Genomic DNA, 22,545 nt, shown 5'->3' on the forward strand with positions numbered 1-22,545 from the left:
AAACTTATTTTGTTTAACGACAATTGTACGTTTAAATATTGTTCAATTTGCGTAGGTGCTGTTTTATTACACTTTACCTATTAATAATCAATACACTTCTTCTTCTTATGCAGCGCTACAACCTCAAGGTAGGTCTTGGTCTGTCAGCTTCAGCTTTCCTTGACTTTAATTAACATTATAGTATTAAAAATTTGGACACTGATACTGATAATTATTTGGGTCGGCCCAGTGGTGCATGTGAAAAACGGCGCCCGTCCACACGCAGGACCGGGTTCAAATCCCATCCGGACCGTCCCCCCGTAGCATGGACTGACTATTTTTAGTTTCTTTTTCATTTATTAACGCACATCAAGTGTTGATTTCCATTTCTCTATATAATGTATTATTAACTATTACTCAACTCTCAACAATACGCCCAGCTTGGCTAAAAATATTTAGAAGTCACAACTCTTGCACTATCCAAGTTGCTGGTCTAAAACGAATTTACACGCAAGGACTTCCGGTGCCATTCTAATGACATAACAAGCCCATCGGAAACATGCAAGCCAAAAGCCGGACATTAACCAAACATTAAAGAAAACAAGAAATTGTAGTGAAGAACAGTAAAAACATTTCAAACTGCTTGTGTACTGTGCTTTGGTAAATGTAGCACAAATCCTTAATCAGGGCATGAAAAATGGCTACATATTTTAAAAATTAATTATATCTATGATATAAAGATTCGTACTCTAGAGTTATTATGTCCAATTAATACTCAGTACGCCCACTATTCATCCAATGTCTTCGTAGCATTTTTGAGACAAGATGATATCAACATGTACCATACATGATGCGATTGAACCGAGAAAAGTATATAACACCCCTCAGCCAGCGTCCGGCTTCTCATCGATCGCAGGAACGCATCTCTACTGTGTACATATTGTACACTCGTTCTATATTTGCTACGGGACAATCGGAATGCTATCGTGCGTAAAACAATGCCACCGACGATCTCACTAATCAACGCAGAATGTGTATGTATGTATGTGAAGATCTGTACGATCGAAAAACTTTAAAAAATATAAACTATCAATCCTTATAACCTTAAATGAATGAGATAATGAACGTCATAATATTCTAATTATAAACATAATATTCTAATTATAAAAATACATACAAAAATACATACAATAGACAAATTCAATTATGTTTTTTTTCAACCTTTTATTACGAAAAAAGAACAAATTTACAAAAACAAAAATTCGTAGGGCGATAAGCTAGCATAGCTGTGTTCTTTTTCTTCGCTTTTCTTTTCTTTCTATGTTTCTAACGATGATGATGTTCTTTTTAAAGCCAGCTTAATGGATTACCTAGTCATATTCCGGCTGCAGAGCCGTTTTATACATTTAATGGTAGAGGCTTCTACATTCACCGCCCACTGAGTCCAACCAAGATTACGTAAACATTGTAGATAGTGCACCGTCGAACGGTATAAGCTGATTTTGGGATCATCCCACAGTTTTGTTGCAGTTGATGGTATAAGTTGCGATGTGGTTTGGTATAGTTACTCTACCACATACAGCAGCACTTTAGAAGCACTTGCGATGAACGATTCCTGGGCCGCCCTCATCGTACTCGTGCTTCGAGATCCACATCGACTGGAAGGTGGACAAAGAAGCAAGGATAGATCCACCGATCCAAACCGAATATTTACGCTCAGGTGGGGCAATGATCTTGATCTTAATCGTCGATGGGGCGAGGGAAGTAATTTCCTTCTGCATACGATCAGCAATACCCGGGTACATGGTAGTTCCACCAGACAATACACTGTTGGCGTACAGATCCTTACGGATATCGACATCGCACCGCATTATGGAATTATAGACCGTCTCGTGAATGCCAGTTGATTCCATTCCCAGGAACGACGGTTGGAAGAGAGCTTCCGGAGCACGGAAACGCTCGTTACCGATGGTGATGACCTGGCCATCGGGAAGTTCATACGACTTCTCTGACGATGATGAAGCAGCAGCTGCCTGCATTTCCTGCTCGAAGTCCAGAGCAACATAGCACAGCTTCTCCTTGATGTCACGGACGATTTCGCGCTCAGCCGTGGTAGTGAAGGAGTAGCCGCGCTCGGTCAGGATCTTCATCAAATAATCGGTCAGATCGCGGCCAGCCAGATCCATGCGGAGGATGGCATGGGGCAGAGCATAACCTTCATAGATTGGGACAGTGTGGGAGACACCATCGCCGGAGTCCAGCACAATACCGGTGGTACGACCGGAAGCGTACAGTGACAGCACGGCCTGGATAGCTACATACACTGCCGGCGATGCAAATGTTTCAAACATGATCTGAGTCATCTTCTCACGGTTCGATTTGGGGTTCAGCGGAGCCTCAGTCAGCAGGACTGGGTGTTCCTCCGGAGCGACTCGAAGTTCATTGTAGAAGGTGTGGTGCCAGATCTTCTCCATATCATCCCAATTAGTGATAATGCCATGCTCGATCGGATATTTCAACGTTAAAATACCACGTTTCGATTGAGCTTCATCACCGACGTAAGCATCTTTCTGACCCATACCAACCATAACACCCTGGTGACGCGGGCGACCAACAATGGATGGGAAGACGGCACGAGGTGCGTCATCACCAGCAAATCCGGCCTTGCACATTCCGGATCCATTATCGATGACTAGTGCTCCCGCATCATCATCACACATTTTGGCAGAGCGTTATGGATTGTCCTGTGGAAGGATAAAAACATTCACGACATTATTTTTCCACGAGCAAATCTGATCCTTTTGCAAACACAAATTCTACGGTAAGACACATTTCGAAGGGTGAACATACCATCAGGTTAGGTTTTGCAACCTGTAAACGATACATTGGGAAGGACGATGACAAACAAACAGGACGACACAGGACATCCACATAACGCTTTAAGACGATCACGGAGGATACGGACGAACACTGGTTTTGGAGACTGACCGACAGTCACGAAAAAAAAACCTGCTAAACGGAGCTTGCTCTCCCAGCTAGCAACTATATGATTAACGACAAAACCAAACGGTGAGTGACCCAAGAATTACCGATCGCACCGTTTTATATCGATCGATCGATACCGGTTACGCCCCACCCGAATGCATCACCAAACCTTACAAGGAATTTTACGTGTCGCGAATCGTACGCTAAAAATTGGTATCCGAGCTGCATTCGTTATCTGATCGCAAAACGATCGATCACTGTTCGATGGTTGACTGATTCGTGCCGAGTATGTGCGCTTGCGTGCGGAAATATGCGATGCGTTTCGCGAATTCGTTGTTTTCTCGTTTAGATGTCTATTTATGGAATATTTTGTCCCTCATTTCTCCCAAAGCAACCAATGAAAACTAAGGCCAATTAAGGGATATTTCCCAAGTCGAAAGCATGAATGATGAATACTTAAGTCTTATATCTTTGGTAATATATTACGTCGGCACACAATGTGAGATACATACCATAGGTTCAAAAATTAATTTTCAACCATTTCTTCCAGGATCCCTTTAAACGATTGATCAAACTAAACAAGCCCTTCAGTAAATTGTTTAACTCTCAGGGCAAAATCCACAGCTGTTTGAATATAACATTCCAATCTTTACGTATTGCTGCATCCCTAATTACCTTCAACTTTCTCGTTGACCCAAATTTCATTGATAGGATCATCTCATTCATTCAGTTATTGCCCACCGTCAAATGTCACATTTTCCCTTCCACGTCATGTTTATCTTTCGGGACCGGACTTGGCAGGCGTATCTACATCTATTCTGCCCCGGTAGTGCTACGGTAGCACCCACTACTCGATTTGGCCACGTTACTCATAGGCCTTTGGTGTGTTTGCTTCTTTGCTGGTTATATTTAAACGACCATTAACTCTACAAGCTCTCCTCCTCATTAGACAACACCTGCCTCAGCAGTCCTATCTAAACAGCAATAGATCCTTCTGTAATGACATCAGAGTGATAGAGATTACTTTTCGATGCTACGGAAGCGCCAAATATGAACAGAATGAGAACATCATCAACCAAGATAGTAACGAAAGACGCCAAACGTGGCTGATTCGGAAGCGGAAAGATACACAGATACACGTGCTCTTACATACATTGTTGTACCGCGCATCGACAAATGGTTCAATCGGGAACAGTTTACTACCCCTTATTCTGACAAAAGGCAGTACGCGACAGTGTCACCACCATGTTCCAACTTAACCACCAACAGCTGTGAAATGTTGCGTTCCTCTTTGTCGCACTCGCTGGCGCTATCGGTGATGCACTTCGATTTTACCGGGGCGTTCTTCTGTCTATCGCCTAAAATGGAAACGTCTCATGCGATCACAGAATAAATACGCTTCCCTCTCATCCCTCGCTGTCATCTCAAGATAGCTTGCCTCTTCACGGATATGTCCCCAACAAATCGTGTACGAAGCCGTATCTGAGTAGCCTCACATGTGTGTTGGTATCAAGACCGTAGTTGGCACCGTGAATACTGTAATTCTGTCGTCCGAAGTACGCTTAACATAGATTTCTAAAAATAATACCTGTATCGGAATACTGGTATATCACCATTACAAACGCATTATCTAAAAGGCCTCAACAAGAGATTCGCGTCTGTTCCCTTTCAAGTGTCGCGTTCTACCAAATACTTTCGAACAAATACTCAAATCAATCTAATCAAGAGCAACAAGATCATTTCAGCTACTGTTTCTGTGAAGTCTACACCACTGTACTACTAGTTGTTGAACGTTAAACGTTGAAAGTCACCGCAACAATAGGATTCAAGTTCAACAAGTGTTACCCCACTAAATGGTTAAAATGCACGCCTTTAGGCTTTAAACTGCTGGTACAAGAAAACATCCGATTTTTGTACGTTCAATCGTTTCCTTCGTTTTCTAATCTGTTTCATCATGTATGAAACTGTGACAATAACACAGAACATATACCGCGACAACAATTAACCTCGTGAAGGTTGGTTCATTTAAAACTGACGTGTACATGCCTTTGCTAACAGTGCAACAAATTCATACTGAACGGAAAATTTATACCGCCTACACTATATACGCGACATAAAACTTAGAATGAGTGTAATATGATAATATGAGTTACCTAATTGAACAGGTGTTTTGGTTAGCAAATAAAGCAACGTGTAAAAACGGATTAAAGGACATAATAAAGCAGAATTTTTAAATAGCAAAACTTACACATACATGAAACTATGGTGATCTTATGTCCTATAGATATCACTAAGTTCCAGTTTTGTTTTGCATTAATTCGCATAACCCGAGCAAAATAGGATGAGCAATAACGATGTGTCCGAGAAGCCTTCAACTTCATCCTATAGTATGAAATTAAACACAGTGTACACAATTACTAAGTCCCAATTTATCGCTAGTTTCTTCTGTCGTGGATGTCCTGCCAGGCAAATACAAGTCCCGCAGAATAAATCACACACACAACTTAGATCGTAATTTTTAAATGAGGCATGAAACTACACGCTTTTTATCATCGTTATCATCCTAGTTTGGAAACAGCTACCTTTCTCTCTCTCTCTGTTTCTTGGCATTTGCGATTTGAAAAATTGTCTCTGGTTCATGCATTATGCAAAAAGCCTATTGGAGTAGGGTTATCTGAGGAATGCAGGGAAATCATGCTGTTTGTTCCATTCGTTAGTTTCATAAATCATTTTACAATAGAACATTAGAAACAGAACGAGGTCGATGGGTGTCTTGATTTTTGCTTGCCAGGGTTTGCCATAGTATTTTCTGAACATTACGAAAGAATCTGTTTTGTAAGGAGTGCATGAGATATGGATGTTCAGTTGTTTATAAGAATGTTCCAATGAATAGGGTGATATCATTTGGTGTTTAATCATTGTTTTACTAGAACGCCCGCTCTGAAAATGTTTTATAACCTTTTACTCCCGGATATTCGCATTCTTTGGGGTAGTACTTTTACGCGCACACACACGAAGCCATTCAGTTATCTTAATTTCCCGCCAATTTAAACGAAATCATTGTAAAACATGCATTTATTAACCTTATGGTTTTATACTAATTTGTAGCTTTAATTTTAAAAGCCCACACCCCGGTTCCAGAGATTATATTTACGATCGCCAGTGTGTCATAACATCCATACGAGTGTAATAAATTAACCATAAGCTGTTAAATTACATACACCCTCATACAGAACCGGGTAGGTCGTTACCACCTTTTTGACACAGTGTTGACATGGTGGAAAAATGTTGTTCCGCACGAGAACATATGGCAGATGTTTGTTTTTGTTTTTAGTTGGAAGCTAACCGCTGTCTTCTGGCATGTCTTGTCGAGGTAGCTCGAAGTATTCCATCGTTAGTATTTTGTGGAAAGCGCGATGGGATCTCCGTTAACTTGACGCTCGATGTCAGACGTTTGACGGGCCTACTTGCCGACGGTAATCGTGGGTGACCTGAGGATAATTAGCTTGCACTTGATGATCCGGCGTAATAGTTGGAAGGTGTTGACAGATTCAGCAGGAGGTGTGAAAATCTACCTACTGCTACCAAACTACCGGAATATAGTGTTTAACATGCTATACACAATGTTTTATTCACACGAAAATCAGTACAATGTCATCTGGAATGTCCTTCGATATTGGAATCAATGCTAAAATTAAATACATTTATTTTGCAATTTTGGTAAGCTTCTTTCATGGATGATCGTTTCTCTTGTAAGTTTACTACTACTTCTTGGCTTAATGGGCTTAGAGATTATGCTGACCATATCTGCTTTAGTAAACTTATTTTACCACCTAGCCGGATAGTCAGTCCTTGCTACAGAAGGACGGTCCGGAAAAATGGTACTCGGTCCTGCCGTGTAGAACCGGCACCGTTTATCACACCAGCGGGCAGCCCTTTTAAATCAATATGCATAATTATTTGCTTGTATTCTATATTTAGTACATCTTTTTTCATATGTTTTCCGTTCATTAGTGCACACTACTAATGAAAAAACATTGAAAATGGTGACAAAATGCCTCAAATATTTCCCGTAAAATAAATCCGGTATTTTTTCTTTATCCATTACACGTGCGAGTTATTTCGAACGTCAGATTATTCGTAATTAATCTTGAAAAGAATCGTCTTTGAGATAAAGAATAAATTTAGTACTCTTTTTTACGATATGGTGTAGAGACAACTGTTTTCTTCCTGTTAGTGAGAGACTAGAATCAAAACAACAAGAACAACACAAGTCACGCATTAAGAATTTTTCTGCTTGAAAGAACTTTAATATAGTTATATTTCTGGTACAATTTTTAGAGCTAATTTGACGTCAAATTCACGTGTTTGTCATCCCTAGCTTACTATTGTTGGCAAGTTAGCTTTTTGCTGTTAATCCATCTACACTTAATCGAGGATTGATTTGAATCTACATTTCAAGCATGATCGTCACACTTAAATTATTAAAACTCTTCAATGAAGTGCTTTTCCATGTTCGATAAATGAACTGTAGTACTGTATGCGGTTGGTTCGAGATAATGTACGACTTTGGTACCTGGAATCCTCACGCATTCCTTGCGCATAAAACCGGAAGTAAGTTCCAAGGAAATATTCTAGTTTCGTTACCTTTTGGCCCTATGTTTCACGGACAATACACACACTCTCATCGGTCACTGTCCTTGTACTCATATGAAGTGCATTAACGGTGCACCAACGCCCAAACCATATGAGGCACACCGAAAAATTGCCACGAATGAGTTTCCAGGGCATTATTCTTTTCCCGTTTCGGCCCACCTGTCCTCCTATATACTGCGCTTCATGGACGCTTTTCGAAGCATAAATTTTTAAGCATAATTGCACCATAAAATTGTTCTGCTCCACGTACGTGACCAAGAACTTTTTCGACCGACCCCCGTTACCCAGTATTGCGGCCAATAGTTGCGGTGGCCACTGCAAAACTTTGCTCTTTCATCATCCGACGGCCCAGCGCGCTCTAAGTGGAATAGCAACGTGAAGAACAACGAACCCGCAAGAAGCTTTTATGGCATGTCTCAAATCCTAGCTTCTTGTGCTGGCCCTACCACATCAGCAGCAAAAGCAGTTGGGGCTACAGATTCCTATTGGTTTCCGGTTGTTTCTTCGGTGGAGCATCGTTGAAGCAAAGGTTTAAAAAATTACTCAAACTGAGTCTCAGAGCTAGTACTAGCAGAAATCCTACCTCAACAACGGTACCGACCAGATATAAATATCCATCAACGTGTCTCCTATGATATCGAAGAGTGTATTGCAAAAAAATTCACTCAGAGAATAATGTTTGCACGAAATTTTATGAAATGTGGATTGATTTAAGATTACAATTTATAAATATAGGTTGTTCGTGAGTTTATAAGCTTTAACTAGCTTATAAACCATGTTTAAAAAATAAGTCGACAATTATTCGGCTATACAAAATAACGGAAGAAAATAATGATTGACCTGTTTAAATTAAACATATGTATATACAATTGCATACTTGTAGGCGAATCACACTTGTCCGAGACTGTAGGTGAATCACACTTGTCGATCAGATTTAACTAGTCAAAAATACAAATATATTTGAAAAAAATTTTATGCTTTCTACTGACGCCAACTTAATATCGTAAGATTGAACTTAATTTTTCATATGGTATTTAACTACCTACATTATTTTTTTAATATTGAGTATTATACTCCAAGGTACAATTAACTTTACGAACATTGTAAAAATAATAACTAAAAGTGTTGCCAGATGTGACGTCACACGATCGAAGATACCGTTGAGATTGATTGACATTATTGAGATTGACATTAGCGAGAACAATTCCAGTTTAACTTCCAGTGATTCGTGAAACTTGTGCTGTGGGCTAGATTTTTTGTCTTGTTCAGCAATTTTCAGCAATTATCGGTATGTAGTTTGCAGAGTATAGAGTAAGCAAATGTTTTAAAACAGTCCAAAAATAATGTGCATTTGTAACGAAATGTTTTGTTTTATTTGTACAGCACTTTGCCCAAAACATATGCATTATTCTGTTTTCAACATTAGCTTCAACAGAACAGCGTTTCTAGTTTTTGTGAATTGAAAGTACAGACCTTTCACAAAAAGGAAAAACACTCTGTGTCACCGGAGAGCAAAATTATGTTACAAACAGCCTGCTTGTTTGTGTGATTGAAACTCGGTATCTGCGTTGGCCACCAACATATTTTTTCTCGTAAGACTAAACTCTCCAGGAATTTGAGGGTGTCAACTTCTTTACTAGACCCCACAGGAAACATACAAGTGGGATGTTTTTCCACTTTCCTGCTACCGTTTTGTGAATCGTAGGAATGTGCTTGGTAGACGGATTTTGATTAGAACGCATCATCGATGATGAAATGGTGGTTGAAGCTGACGGGACTGGGGTATTACTATCAAGAAAGTTCACGATCTGGCGAAACGAAACGTGTCCATGAAGCTGTCTTGCCTCAAACACATACACAACCGACAAAGAGTAAACACGAGTATCGATTTTTTTTTCAGCAAAAAAAATTGTTCCAGCTGTAAAAGAAAAACACGCAAGCTTTTACTATGGAAATTTATAGCACCAATTCAAAAGGAAAAGCACAGATGTCCATCCACACGTGATGTGTGCAGATGCATTTTTAAAGTCAGCATCAAACGAATTATTGGATTTGTTTCATTAATCTCATAAAAATCTTCCATTTCCAGAGTGGCACGTGTATTTGGGGTACGATCGGGCCATAATTTGGAACGCATGTGTGGGCACGCACCTATGTATGGTTTTTCGGATGAAGAAAAGATAATGAAAATGATTAACACTAGCGATCAACAAACATTACCTATTAGGTATATGGTATGAGGTGATGAACTATCAGCTTTGTTTGCTGGAAGGATGGAACATTACCTTCTTATGAGTAAACCCGTTTCTATGAGCGCTATCGTATGGTATGTCAAAAAAATGTTAAAGGTTAACGTTGAATCCATTTCATTTGGGCTTGATGAACAAGTACGGACAAATGTTCTCCTATTTAAAACAGCATGAATTGTTAGAATGAGTTTAAGTAAAAAGGGCGTGCTGCTGTTTTAATAGCACCGTTAAGTATGTACTATGAAAAATTACTATTATTTTATAAGAATACAAGTAGAAAATACAATCGTAACAGCAACAAAATGGACAGTGTGTTCTCCTGTGTGTGTCGTCGCAACCAAGTGAATGCAAAGCGATCAAGTCAAGTGAATGCAAAATGGGAATGTAGAAAATTTTTTGTGAACAACTCAAAACATACATGAACAACGGCAAAAGAGTTGTGGAGGTAAATCCGATAAGAAAGTCTCAATGGCAGAAAGTATCATGCTAGGTGTTTTCTGCACCATCCTTCTCGTATGACGCGCTCCGGTGCGTTAGAAATGAAAATCCCATATTTGATCGCTTCTTAAACCTATTTTTCCTTGTGCCGTACGATGATAGCAAAGGTAGATTTATAATTAATACGAAATTCATTTAATTTATATTCGCTCTGCATTATCTGTTTAAAAAGTTAGTAATGTTAGGTCGATATGTTTTGCTCTCCGTTTCATCTCAATCATATTGCGAAAACATTGCGAATATTAAATTAAAAATATAGGGCATTCACTACTTTACAAAACTGGTAATGAATTTTCCACATAAAGTGATTCTCGTAACTCATCCATCATTTTTAACCAGAATTCGGTATTTTTTTTTGCTAAGCAATGCACAGTTGTACGTGTGAAAGAGGCTGTTTAAGCACGGATAGTGTGCTCTAGTTTTCTTCACTTTTGCTTGTATGTCTCATGTTCTCATCAAACTGAATCGAAAGGTCAGATCATATGGAATTATGAAAAAACTATATGAACAGTGTATTTCATGTTGTTTCAAATATACATAACCTTTGCGTGTTCTTTTTTCTTTTTAGTCAAGCCACAAGCGTTGGTATGCAGAATTAATTTTAGCAGCAATATTGCTCACAAGCAAGTAATAGCGGTTCGCGGCATGGGGGAAAGATGTGACGATCTGTTGGTGCAGTTTGCATCTTTTTTGATTCCATAAATGAGTGCTAGAGCATTAAAGTACAGGACCAACTGAAGGGTCTTTTAATAGTTCACACACTGCAAGGTTATTTGTGACATTGCTTTAGCATGTGCACAGTCTTACATTCGCTTTAGAATGAGCGCAAACTATTCCACTTACATCGGCTTTCTTTGACACACTGCGAACTGTGTTTGCTATTATCTCTGATGGAATGTTTTTAGTTAACAAAATCTATTATGTGCTAATTAGAATAACTCCGTGTACTGTGAATCGACTCATTATGTTATGCTGAATAAAAGCGACGATCATGAATCGCGATACCCAATCGATGACATGTAAACAAATTTAAATTTAAAACACAGCTCACTCTCACTGATGTTGTTTAGTGCGCGTGTAAAAAACCACTTCCAAATACAGCTCATTAATAATTATTTTCAGGTGATTGTGCGATTGTACTAATATATTCGCCTCCCAACACCACCTAACATGGATGTTGTTAGCGGCTTCTTTAACCAATGCTTCCTATTTCGTGTCGCCACAAGAGATCGCGTGCTTGAACACTTACTATCAAATGCGATCAAACCAAAGAGCCAAAAGAGCGTATGTGTTCCCCGTGGCCACACTACTTTGAAACGGTCTCTTATGATTCACCCAGGCTGGCTTTCAAACAATTTTCTTCCTGCCATTCAACGTAGACATGAAGCCGGCATGATTCAGCTATGTATATGTGATTGTGGATGGATCGCAGATACTTTTCGGACGGATAACGTCTCCTCTTCCATTGTTCATTGCAATAAACGTAAAATTTGCACGATATTCATGGGTCTGCATCCATGTCCGACAAACAATACCACATGTGCACCGTTTGCTAGCCCTATGTTGTATCGTACTCTCTTGACAACAAAGAGCAGATACCACACTAGCGCCTTTCACACTACCATAAATGGTAAGATAGATGTACCAAAGAATACATCACGTGTGAGTGATCGCACCAGAATTGGAGAGGAGAAGAAACTCTATTGCGAGAGAAAAAGACCCCTGGCGACGAACCGTTGGTACAGCTCTACTGGGGTGTTATGTGTGACTGCCTGGCAATAATCCGATGAGGTGGGTAATTATGAAGCGGCTAAGACAGAGGCATCCAAACTTTTTAGATGGCGGGCCGCTTTGAGTGGAATAGCCACAGCTTAGAGCCAATCTCGGGATCTCTCGGGAGGCATGGACCGTAGTTTTGAGACCCCTGATCAAAGACGACCTTTTTTGTGAATGCTCCGGTCCGACCATAAATGTTTTACGGAGCGAGGAAGGGGCCGGAGAATCAAGTCGTCTCTCCTGCAGGTCTAATAACCCGAAGTGTGCAATGAACAGTGACATATACACATCGAATCCCTCATAAAGGCCACGAGCTCTCATTAGCAATTAAATGTACCGTACCCGGGATCGTTGGGAATAATTATTTTTAGTAGAGATGTTTTTTTTTGTGTATTTCATAGCCTCAAAAAAAATTATTTTGTTTCTTTCTGTCTATGTTTTGAGACGGAAAGTTAAGCTGTTAATATTTTGGAGAGTTTCTCTATGGAAAGAGAAATATCATCACGTAGCTTTTCACCATCTTAAAACCAGCAGTGGAACACACAACAAACGTCACCACAGACAAATATATGCATAATAAATGCGACGAGCGGCTTCTTTATTTGCTACTGTTAAGGTCTGATCTAATTCGTGTTTCCACACGAGAGTGCAAAAGACCTACTGAAGATGCAACCAGATGTGTGTGCATCGTATTCGGACGATCTTTCTTTCGCGGTGGTTTTCTTTTCTCCTTAAAGAGTGCTCCGCTGTTCAGCCCTTCCCGTTAGCGTTACGCGCGCCCTCGTTTCGGGAACTTCTTTCTACTGCACCTACTTGTAATTCGCTTCGTTCGGGCACCTCCATTTTTAATCGGCATACAATGCACATACCTTGGGCCGGCGCTAAAGACCTTGAAAGAGTTGCAAAGATGTGGGAGAGCCCCGTTCGGTGCTTAGACAAGTTTGAAGATCTTCACGCTTTCCCTAAGCACAGCCGACGCTGGATGAGGTATATTGCGCGTCACGAGAGGAACTGCGTTGAATTCGTTCCATTCCGACAGCTCCGTTTGGTGGAGAGTAGTGCCTCAGCGTATCGTCTGATGCATACGATCAGCGCCAGTTACCGTTTTTGGACACACGTCCACGATACCGTGGTGTGCGCTACAGCTTACTCGGAACGATGAAGAAGAAGGATAAGTTGGGAGAGAATTGCCACAACAGAAATGTAGTTTTCTTCCGTATATCGGCAATGTTCATTACGCGGCAAATTCACATATCGCATTGAATGTTTTTAGGCACTTGAGACCAAAAATAATCGCGGAAAAGGAATGCAAGAGACAAGTATCAAAATACCATTAGTATATGTTAAAAAGGGTTTAAAAATTGCGCGTTCATAGTTGAGAGAACAAATTAATATACACTTTAGGGGCGTGCAAGATATAGAAAAATGTAATTACTCCAATTAAACTGTATATTTATGGTTATCTATTGGTTGAAAATTAAAAAATAAGATAATTTATGAGAAAGAATTGCCCAGCGCAATGAAATGAGTCAAATGGCTACTTCGAAAACTAAAACATTTTTTTCAAAATCTCTCTCTGACATCAAACCTCTGATATATCTAGCTAAGATGTTAAATACATTCACGAGGATATCAGATGCCAGCTGCCAGATGCCAGTTTTGGTCGAAAAAAAAATAAATAAATTTTAAGTATATTATTTATATCAGTTGTGTCTTAGGAAAAAAGTTGGGTCACTGGAAGCAAGAAAATACAATTTGGCCATATGATGGCTCATCCTCTCTTGTCACGGTTGACTGTGCAAACCGTTAAAAAAGCTGTTATTTTGGTACCAGAGACTTCATAAGATTTAGTCCCCCCCCCCCCCCCCACCACGTTACCTCTGTCCCTACTTCTACGAAATAAATGATTTTAGTTTGCGCGCGCGAATGATCAATCACACACACAAGCACACAGAGGCACACGTGCCCCACACAACGTGTCTCTGTTTCTTGCCTATATATGGTCAAACGATTCATTTATTAACTTCTTTCTCTCCCTTTCTTTTTCTCTCACTTACTTCTCTCCACATCCTCCTAAATAATGTAACGATATACTCCGAATTTTCTTTTACGATCGATTCAGTATTAATTTGGTGGAAGTTTATTTTACTTTACACCATCCTTTTCACCGTGTTTATCTTTTTCACTTGTAAAGATGCATTTCCTTCGTTTTGAGGGTGGAGAAAAAATACATTTGGGCGAGTTTGGTGTGTAATATGCATTTATTGCCAACATTAGAAGTGCAATAAAACAAGTAAATCACACATTTTCTCTAATGATCATCCTGCTACACGAAAAGGTGAAGGAGGTTGGACACGGATGAATCCAAAACGAATTGTTTGGCATGGTATGTATGGCGTGGTCCGGAATTGTGATGCTCTTTTGAACGTGAAAGGATTTGACACATGGGACCACCGCAATGCACTTTGGAGAGCAGAATTATAGGGCTTTTTACTATGCCAAAGAGTCGCTTCCGGCGAACGGTTTCTCTCGCAAACTCGATGATCTTTTCGCACATCTCTTTGGATGGGAAGAGAGGAAACAGAGAAAGAAAGAGCGAGAGAGTTTAATCTATAAAAACAACATGGGGCCGACCGGTAGGCATCAGTTTCAATGTTGATCTCTTGCGGTGAATAAGGTGCCGTGCTCGCCATTAGGAAAGGTGGAAAGTTTTGGAATATATCTTGACTTACGAACGAACAGTGTGTTATATTAAGTGGAATTGAAAAAAGCGAGGTGTGTGTAAAAACAATATATGTGTAATTTTAATGTGGTGGAATAAATCAAATTTCGCGATACAACATGTGTGGAATTATGTGTTAATGAGATCATAATGAACTAACACGAAGTATTTTTGTGTCTAAAGATGTCGTTGGTGTCTAACAGTTCGCTTTTCTACTCTGTGTTTTCAGCAGATATAATCGCAGTTCGGTGTGCTTTTCGATTGAATTTACTCCATCAAATAAATTAAAATGTGTGACGACGATGCAGCAGCACTGGTTGTTGACAACGGATCCGGAATGTGTAAGGCCGGTTTTGCTGGGGATGACGCACCTCGTGCGGTTTTCCCATCGATCGTAGGACGTCCGCGTCACCAGGGTGTAATGGTCGGTATGGGTCAGAAAGACTCGTATGTCGGTGATGAGGCCCAGTCCAAGCGTGGTATTCTCACCCTGAAGTACCCGATCGAACATGGCATCATCACTAACTGGGATGATATGGAGAAGATCTGGCACCACACCTTTTACAATGAGCTTCGTGTCGCCCCGGAGGAGCACCCAGTCCTGCTGACTGAGGCCCCGCTCAACCCGAAGGCTAACCGCGAGAAGATGACTCAGATTATGTTTGAGACCTTCAACTCGCCGGCCATGTACGTCGCCATCCAGGCCGTGCTGTCCCTGTACGCTTCCGGTCGTACTACCGGTATTGTGCTGGACTCCGGCGATGGTGTCTCCCACACTGTCCCAATCTATGAAGGTTATGCTCTTCCCCATGCCATCCTCCGTCTGGATCTGGCTGGTCGCGATCTCACCGATTACCTGATGAAGATCCTGACCGAGCGCGGCTACTCGTTCACTACCACGGCTGAGCGCGAAATCGTCCGTGACATTAAGGAGAAGCTGTGCTATGTTGCTCTGGACTTCGAGCAGGAAATGGCAACCGCTGCAGCCTCAACCTCGCTAGAGAAGTCGTATGAACTTCCCGATGGTCAGGTCATCACCATCGGTAATGAGCGCTTCCGTTGCCCTGAGGCTCTCTTCCAGCCATCCTTCCTGGGCATGGAGTCGTGTGGCATCCACGAGACCGTCTACAACTCGATCATGAAATGCGATGTGGATATCCGTAAGGATCTGTACGCCAACACTGTGCTGTCCGGTGGTACCACCATGTATCCAGGTAAGTCTATCGTTCGTAATACTGTTGACAGATTGTCCTAATAAAAGAAAATATTCGTTCGTTTGTAGGCATTGCTGATCGAATGCAGAAGGAAATCACTGCATTGGCACCATCATCGATTAAAATCAAGATCATCGCTCCTCCAGAGCGTAAGTACTCCGTCTGGATCGGTGGATCCATCCTAGCCTCGCTGTCTACCTTCCAGGCCATGTGGATCTCGAAGCAGGAATATGACGAATCTGGTCCAGGAATTGTCCACCGCAAGTGCTTCTAAGACGGTTCACTGTTTAGACCTGTATACATGGCTGTCAATGAACACTTAAACACCCCGCTGTACCGCCAAAGATCGTGACTCGAGGTATAGACAGTAAATTATATAGTATTACCCCACTTTTGCCAGGGGAACTCGAATATATTATATTGGAATCGCGTAGGCATCACACATTAGTAGTCTCTCTATGCAAATACACACATAAGCAATCGCAACACACACATGCACACCCGCCCCTCATAACTGTAACCATTGGATACACACCACTGGGTTTTCCGCAGTAAATATCTCGCGGGCTTTCTTTTTTGAGTAGGAGGAAAATTTTACAACATGAGCTCTTCACACTGCTGCGCCGCGAAAGTAGCCAAAACGAGTGAAATGTGATTAAAAGTTAGGAAAAAATAACAAAAGAAAATCCTTTGCGTGCGCGTGTACGCCGTGTTGTGTGAGTAAACACATGGAAAGCTTACTTGTAGGTATTTAGTCATACTAAACAAACACACACACACACACACACAAGTATTGAGTTCAACAAATCAACTCTTTATTGAATGTGTCTCAGTCGTTTTTCTTCTGGAAAGGCTTCCGAGGTTAACCGAGTATGTCGATAGATTCGAATCCGTATTGAACACACGCGCGTTTCTCTTATGAAAATAGACCTACGGCTTGTTCCCATCGTAGTTTATAGTGTGCAGGGGTAGCTTTTAGGTGGTATCAGCCGCAGGGTGCTGTTTGTGTTAAGTTGCAGTTTAATTTATCGTTTCTTCTTAATTTTTGCGAATATTCTTCCAGAAATTCTACTAAATATTTAATTTGAAGCGTTGAGATTCGATAAAACGAGGAATAAAACGACATCCCAAATACTAAATGGGATTCTCATGAACTTTATGAAATAAAATAGATAAAAGATAATTCCATGTATCTAATTTATTGAATAATATGCAACATTAGGAAGAAATAGATCAAAATTTGGGATGATAGTCAATATATAATTATTAAGATGTATTGCTACTGACTTCAAATGTTGGTTTGCAATTGATGTTATTTAATATCGAAAGCTGCTAATTCAAGTCGTAGACATTTCTGTAAGTTAATTTAAACAATTATTAAAACATGCGGCTTATCTCTGCTATTGATTTCATTTTAAGCTCCTCGTTTCTTTCATTACGAACAATATGCTTACCGTATGAGGAACCTCTTGAATTATAAGCTTTCTTTGACATATAAATGCAGTACAATAGGCTGAAATACGGCTATTTTTGAACATTCAATGATATTATAACTCACATAATTATTACAGAGAATTATTAGTTATTAAAAACCTCATATCATTAATCCTTATTTGGACTGCTGACGCCGTAAATCTACACTTCCCATTTGGTCTGTTGTTTTGATTCATAGGGTGTGTGTCAAAATTCAAAACTTCACATGTAGATGTCGCTTGTATATTATAGAACATAATCCCAAGCGACAACGTTGAATGCAAGCAAACCTGTATAAGGCTTTAATATGTTTTAGCACATAATTTCATCTACGACGTTGCTGGAAGTTTAGAAACTAAAAACAAATAAATTAATAAAAACTAGATGAAAAGGCCAGCATAGAAAATAATCATAAAGATTGTCATATAGGGAAAATAAGAAATAGTTTTCATTATTTGATTTACTGTGCTTCTTGACACATAAACATACTTGCGTCATATGCAATTTCGATGGGCCACTCCTCACCGTTTTTCACTAACCAAATCAATGTAAATTCCTGGGTGGTATGATAATTTTCTGAAGCTTTTAAAATATAACATTTTTTATCCCATATTACAACATATTATCCCATATTAACATATTAAACATTTTTTACCCTTAAACGAAATGCACGAAATTTTGCATCGCCGCCTGATGTTATAAACTCACGGCTGCCAGAAACTGTCCTATCAATTGTTTCAAGCCTTCTTCTTTAGAAAAGTCTTACTTCAGATATTTCTGATTGAATGTCGTTGACTTACCCGGGTAAAGGATAGTTTACACGAAGGACACATTACTTTTTTAAAACAGAGGAAAGCATTTACTTCTGAAGACAATACTGTTTCTTCGCGTCCCCTTTGCTTTAACACATAGGTAGTTTTTCTTTCACTTACACTCTTCCATACAGTTTGGCACATTTAAAATTATAAACTCGCCTACAATGGCAACATTTTTCAACACACGAATTCATGCATAAATAACATAAAACTCTTTTGAAAAACTGCACAACATAAATGCAAATAGTTTGCAAGCTTACATGCATTCTACACACACTGATTGTAAGTTTCACACAAAACACACTTTAATACGCTTTGGTATATTCAAAACACCACAGTCGATCGAAATGAACAAGTATCACGAGAGCATACGCTGACACAAACCAACCTTACGTTGACAACAAATTGTGCACGAGCAAACAAATCCTTGCTACCTATTTAACATCACACACTAATTGATGTAGTAACAATTCTATGTTTGGAATAATATCCTCGAGGCAAGGACATCACTTTTTTCACCCAAATCTTTTATTTCTCGTAACTCCTAATACTGTCTGATCGCTACTGATCACAATTTCTCCTCATCTCATGATCATTATCTCTTCTGTTTCTTAGATCAATCTCAAAACAATATCAGTACTTTTTCATTCTTTCTCAATAGCAAGTGCTTCTCGTATTACTATAAAATTTACAAAGACACGTCATCATAATATCATGATAAAAAAACTGTTCCGATAACTGGTGTAAAGTTATGAGTTAGTAATTGAGTTGAAATTGCCCTCTTCAACTCATTGAAACTTTTTTGGATTATCCTTTCAGTTCCCGCTCTATAAACCGTTACTTCCATTTTAGGCACACTTCCTCAATTTAAACCGTGTTGAAATATTGCTTTATTTATGAGTGTACCTTTTCATTGTTTCACTTCTGTTGATTTTTCCTTTTCCTTGCAGCCACCGAGGACAATGTCGAAGTGGACGGATGTCCTTTCACATTTTTGTTTCATACACCGTTACTTATATGCACATACAATGGACGCAAAAAGGGATGTGTTCATTTAATGAGACAAATGAGGGGTAACGGGAATTATTTTATTTGAGTCGATGCCTCGTTCGTCCTTTTTGTGTTGCGCCAAACTGGAGAATAGGAGTTGTCTTTTAGCATTAGCCACAGACTGCTCACAGCATTTGTACCAAGAAAGAAGTGGTACTGCTATTGGCTAGCGATTCCTCTGGCTTTTTTTGGCTCTAGGATGAAATGTTTGATTTTTTTTACATTGTATTAGTTTTAGGAGCTAATTTGTTATCCAAACATATAATAATAAGCCGTAACATTTTTTTCAATCGTAACAATCAATCATGGCTCTACATTTAGTTAAATGAGTTACATGTTGTTTCTGATGAGTGGTAAAATATGTTTTAACCTCAATTTAATTGTAAAGCAGTTTCATACTATATATTTTGTTTTTAATTTCACACACTTTTATTCTATTTCACATTTTTACAGCTTCACCTACCTGTGTATGTTAGGAATGTTAAACGGGAATTTGACCTTTTTTTGCGTTACAACGTATAAAAATTTAAAATTTTGGCTCTTGTATTGTTGTATAGTGTATACAAGCTGTAATTATATGAATTTCATTTTTAGTAGTTGCTCAAAAATTTAACCACTACTCTTTAGCGACTACGTCATGGCAGAAATCATTGCCCATTTGGAATTATGAATGATGGTATAACTCTATTAGAAGAAATATCTTGCAGATGTCAAATTTACGTCGCTACAAATACACGATGCAATCGCGCTCTTGATCACGATAAACATTCATTCTCAGACGCTTGTTTCTCTGAGCTTGATCAAAACTAATCTGTTACCTATTTAATCAAAAGAGAAAGGATACTCGCGATGTGAACGGAAGTCACTTTCCATTTCCGCCGGACCGAGAACGTGTTCTGCCATCACAAGTGCATCGTTGTTGAACTATCGTCTCGTCTGCACCGGAAGCCACTTGGAACTATGTCGCTTTTGTTGCCGCCTTCGTGACACAAACATCATGCAGTGGTGCGTGCAATGCCTATCCGGTACATCATCTATTTCTTTTTCTCCATTGCCGATATTGATTTTCCCCATCGTGTGATGTGGAGTAGAGGCATCTGATAACTATGTTGTGAAAGAGAATATCCCAGAAGAGTGAGATGGGAGATGCACATAAATGCAAACTTACTATCTTACTGTATAATGAAAGGTCGCCACTGAAAAGTCAGTCAGTCAGTCAGGAAGCCAGGCCAGTGGCCCTTTTTCCTTCGATGTATATATGCATCAACCGGTGGAAAACTGGTTTGGTGTTTTTTGTATTTCCTTCACACTGTTCAGAAGAAAGTGAACGTGTAGCACCAGGTAGTGAGCACTTAAAAAAGGGAGAGGATATACATACATACGAATTGGAGCGAAATCAAAGCTTTTCCTCTTCTTCATAGTTAACTCACATTGGTTAACAAGGTCATCATTGACAACAGGCAGGATTTTTCCTGTAGCTTCCCCGTTTTTCCGAGCAACCATTGATCGTGGGATACTAGGTGTAACGGCTGTTCCGTATCGCACAAGACTACCACTAAAAACTAACACTCGAAACATGTTCAAAACCGGCTTGATCTTGAACTTGGATCGCTTACTAGTTTTCAAATCTGTATCCCAAGCGTATGTAACTAGGTTTAACTCACCCTCACTTTCCTTTGAGTGTTATATATTCATTAGTGCCAAAAGAAATGAACAACTCTAAATACAAGGGGGCACATAAACCTCACTCTGCTTGAGAGGTGTATTTATGCAAATTATAATCATAATTAATATAATTATTGTCTTGCAAGCTTCGTTTTTAAAAAAAATAATTTAATTATAATAATTTTAGACACACTATTATTGTTGTCTGATCGGCATTCAAGAGACATATCTAGTAAACTATTGTACACCTATGGGACGCAATGCACACCCATATTTTTATTATGGTCGCATGACAACAAAGATCGCGCTTTCGATGTGTTTGTAGCTATGGCTAGAATCCCGTTATGTACAAGGTGACTTACAATGCACACCTGCTGGACTTGTTTTGCCCAACTGCTTAGCAGTGGTCTTCGCTAAGAGGAGTCGGTCTGAACGAGATTAGAACCAAGATCGTTTATTTATTTAACGAGGCAAAAGGGATTGGGAGTGTCCCTATGTTAAAGAATATTATTTTCCTTTGTTTCCCACAGTTCTAATGAAACATTATGTTTCAATTTCTGCACATTGAAAAGAATTTCCCAATATGATAGAACCATACCATTTTAAGGTAGGTTTCAAACCATTTGTCGCTGTATAATTCAGTAGTTACAGAAGAATTCCTTATTGCTTACTGGAAAATAAACCCTCAATAGAATTACACCAATTGTTCAACACACAGTTTAAAGTGAGCTTATAGTTGGTATGGCTGGTTGAGGCAACAGTTTATTTGCTACCTTTATAACACTTTTAGGTTTTAGATAAATTAGGGCCCAGCAACACTACTGGGAGCTAGAATAGCACACACAAAACATTATAAAACTTTAAAAACATCATTTTAAAATTTTATACAAAAATCACTTACGAATGTTAAAACATCCTATTGTTTATGATTGCACGGTGGTGGATAGTTTCAATGCCATGAACTGTGACAGTAATTCATGCAACAATTGGTTTACAGTTTACGCTCTCAACGTTGGCAGATGACGAAATACAAAATTTTTATCGGAAAGAGAGATCATTGGTTAATTAAATTATTAAAACCATTACAGACAAACAATTGCATGCATAGCGGAGTTTTCTAACCGAATTGAAGTCTTTTTCTATAGCTTCCTCACCGCCTTTTTATATTTTTTATACTATGCACCATACGAAGGTTAAAAGTATTTCTTCTTTTCGGACTTCCGTCGTTCTGATCAATATCACACAGTGTTGATCTTACCGGTGTATTGGCCTTAAAAGTTTAACCGCCATTCGGTGAGACATTCCGCATCCCGCGATATGGTGGTGGGAAACATTTTTCAATTAACTCAAAATGCGGTCAGATCATCTTTGGTTCCAATGGTTTAAATGTTGTTTCATTCACAGAGCAGTTCAAATATAATCATACTAATTGAGCGTTCGCGAAGGGTCAGTTCAGTGGAAGG

General features: G+C 39.4%; 2 protein-coding genes across 3 annotated transcripts; one reads left to right on the top strand and one right to left on the bottom strand.

Moving 5' to 3' along the window:
• Positions 1-1,183: 1,183 nt before the first annotated feature.
• LOC125770873 (actin, indirect flight muscle-like) lies at positions 1,184-3,078 on the bottom strand. The gene is made up of 2 exons (XM_049440914.1): positions 2,968-3,078; positions 1,184-2,723 (listed from the first exon to the last, which is right to left on the bottom strand). Exon 2 carries the CDS (start codon positions 2,697-2,699, stop codon positions 1,569-1,571), a length of 1,131 nt encoding a protein of 376 aa, XP_049296871.1. The 5' UTR covers positions 2,700-2,723; positions 2,968-3,078; the 3' UTR covers positions 1,184-1,568.
• An 11,691-nt stretch (positions 3,079-14,769) lies between these two features.
• LOC125768446 (actin-1) lies at positions 14,770-17,262 on the top strand. Of its 2 annotated transcripts, none has more exons than XM_049436084.1 (3): positions 14,770-14,918; positions 15,095-16,079; positions 16,148-17,262. In XM_049436084.1, the coding sequence occupies exons 2-3, from the start codon at positions 15,155-15,157 to the stop codon at positions 16,351-16,353; spliced, it is 1,131 nt and encodes a 376-aa protein (XP_049292041.1). In that variant the 5' UTR covers positions 14,770-14,918; positions 15,095-15,154; the 3' UTR covers positions 16,354-17,262. The 2 variants fall into 2 exon arrangements, with proteins under 2 accessions (XP_049292041.1, XP_049292040.1); XM_049436083.1 differs by having other exon boundaries at positions 14,771-14,918; positions 15,098-16,079.
• Positions 17,263-22,545: the final 5,283 nt, after the last annotated feature.

The sequence above is a fragment of the Anopheles funestus genome, chromosome 3RL (assembly GCF_943734845.2).
Source record: "Anopheles funestus chromosome 3RL, idAnoFuneDA-416_04, whole genome shotgun sequence".
In the NCBI taxonomy this organism is placed as follows: domain Eukaryota; kingdom Metazoa; phylum Arthropoda; class Insecta; order Diptera; family Culicidae; genus Anopheles; species Anopheles funestus.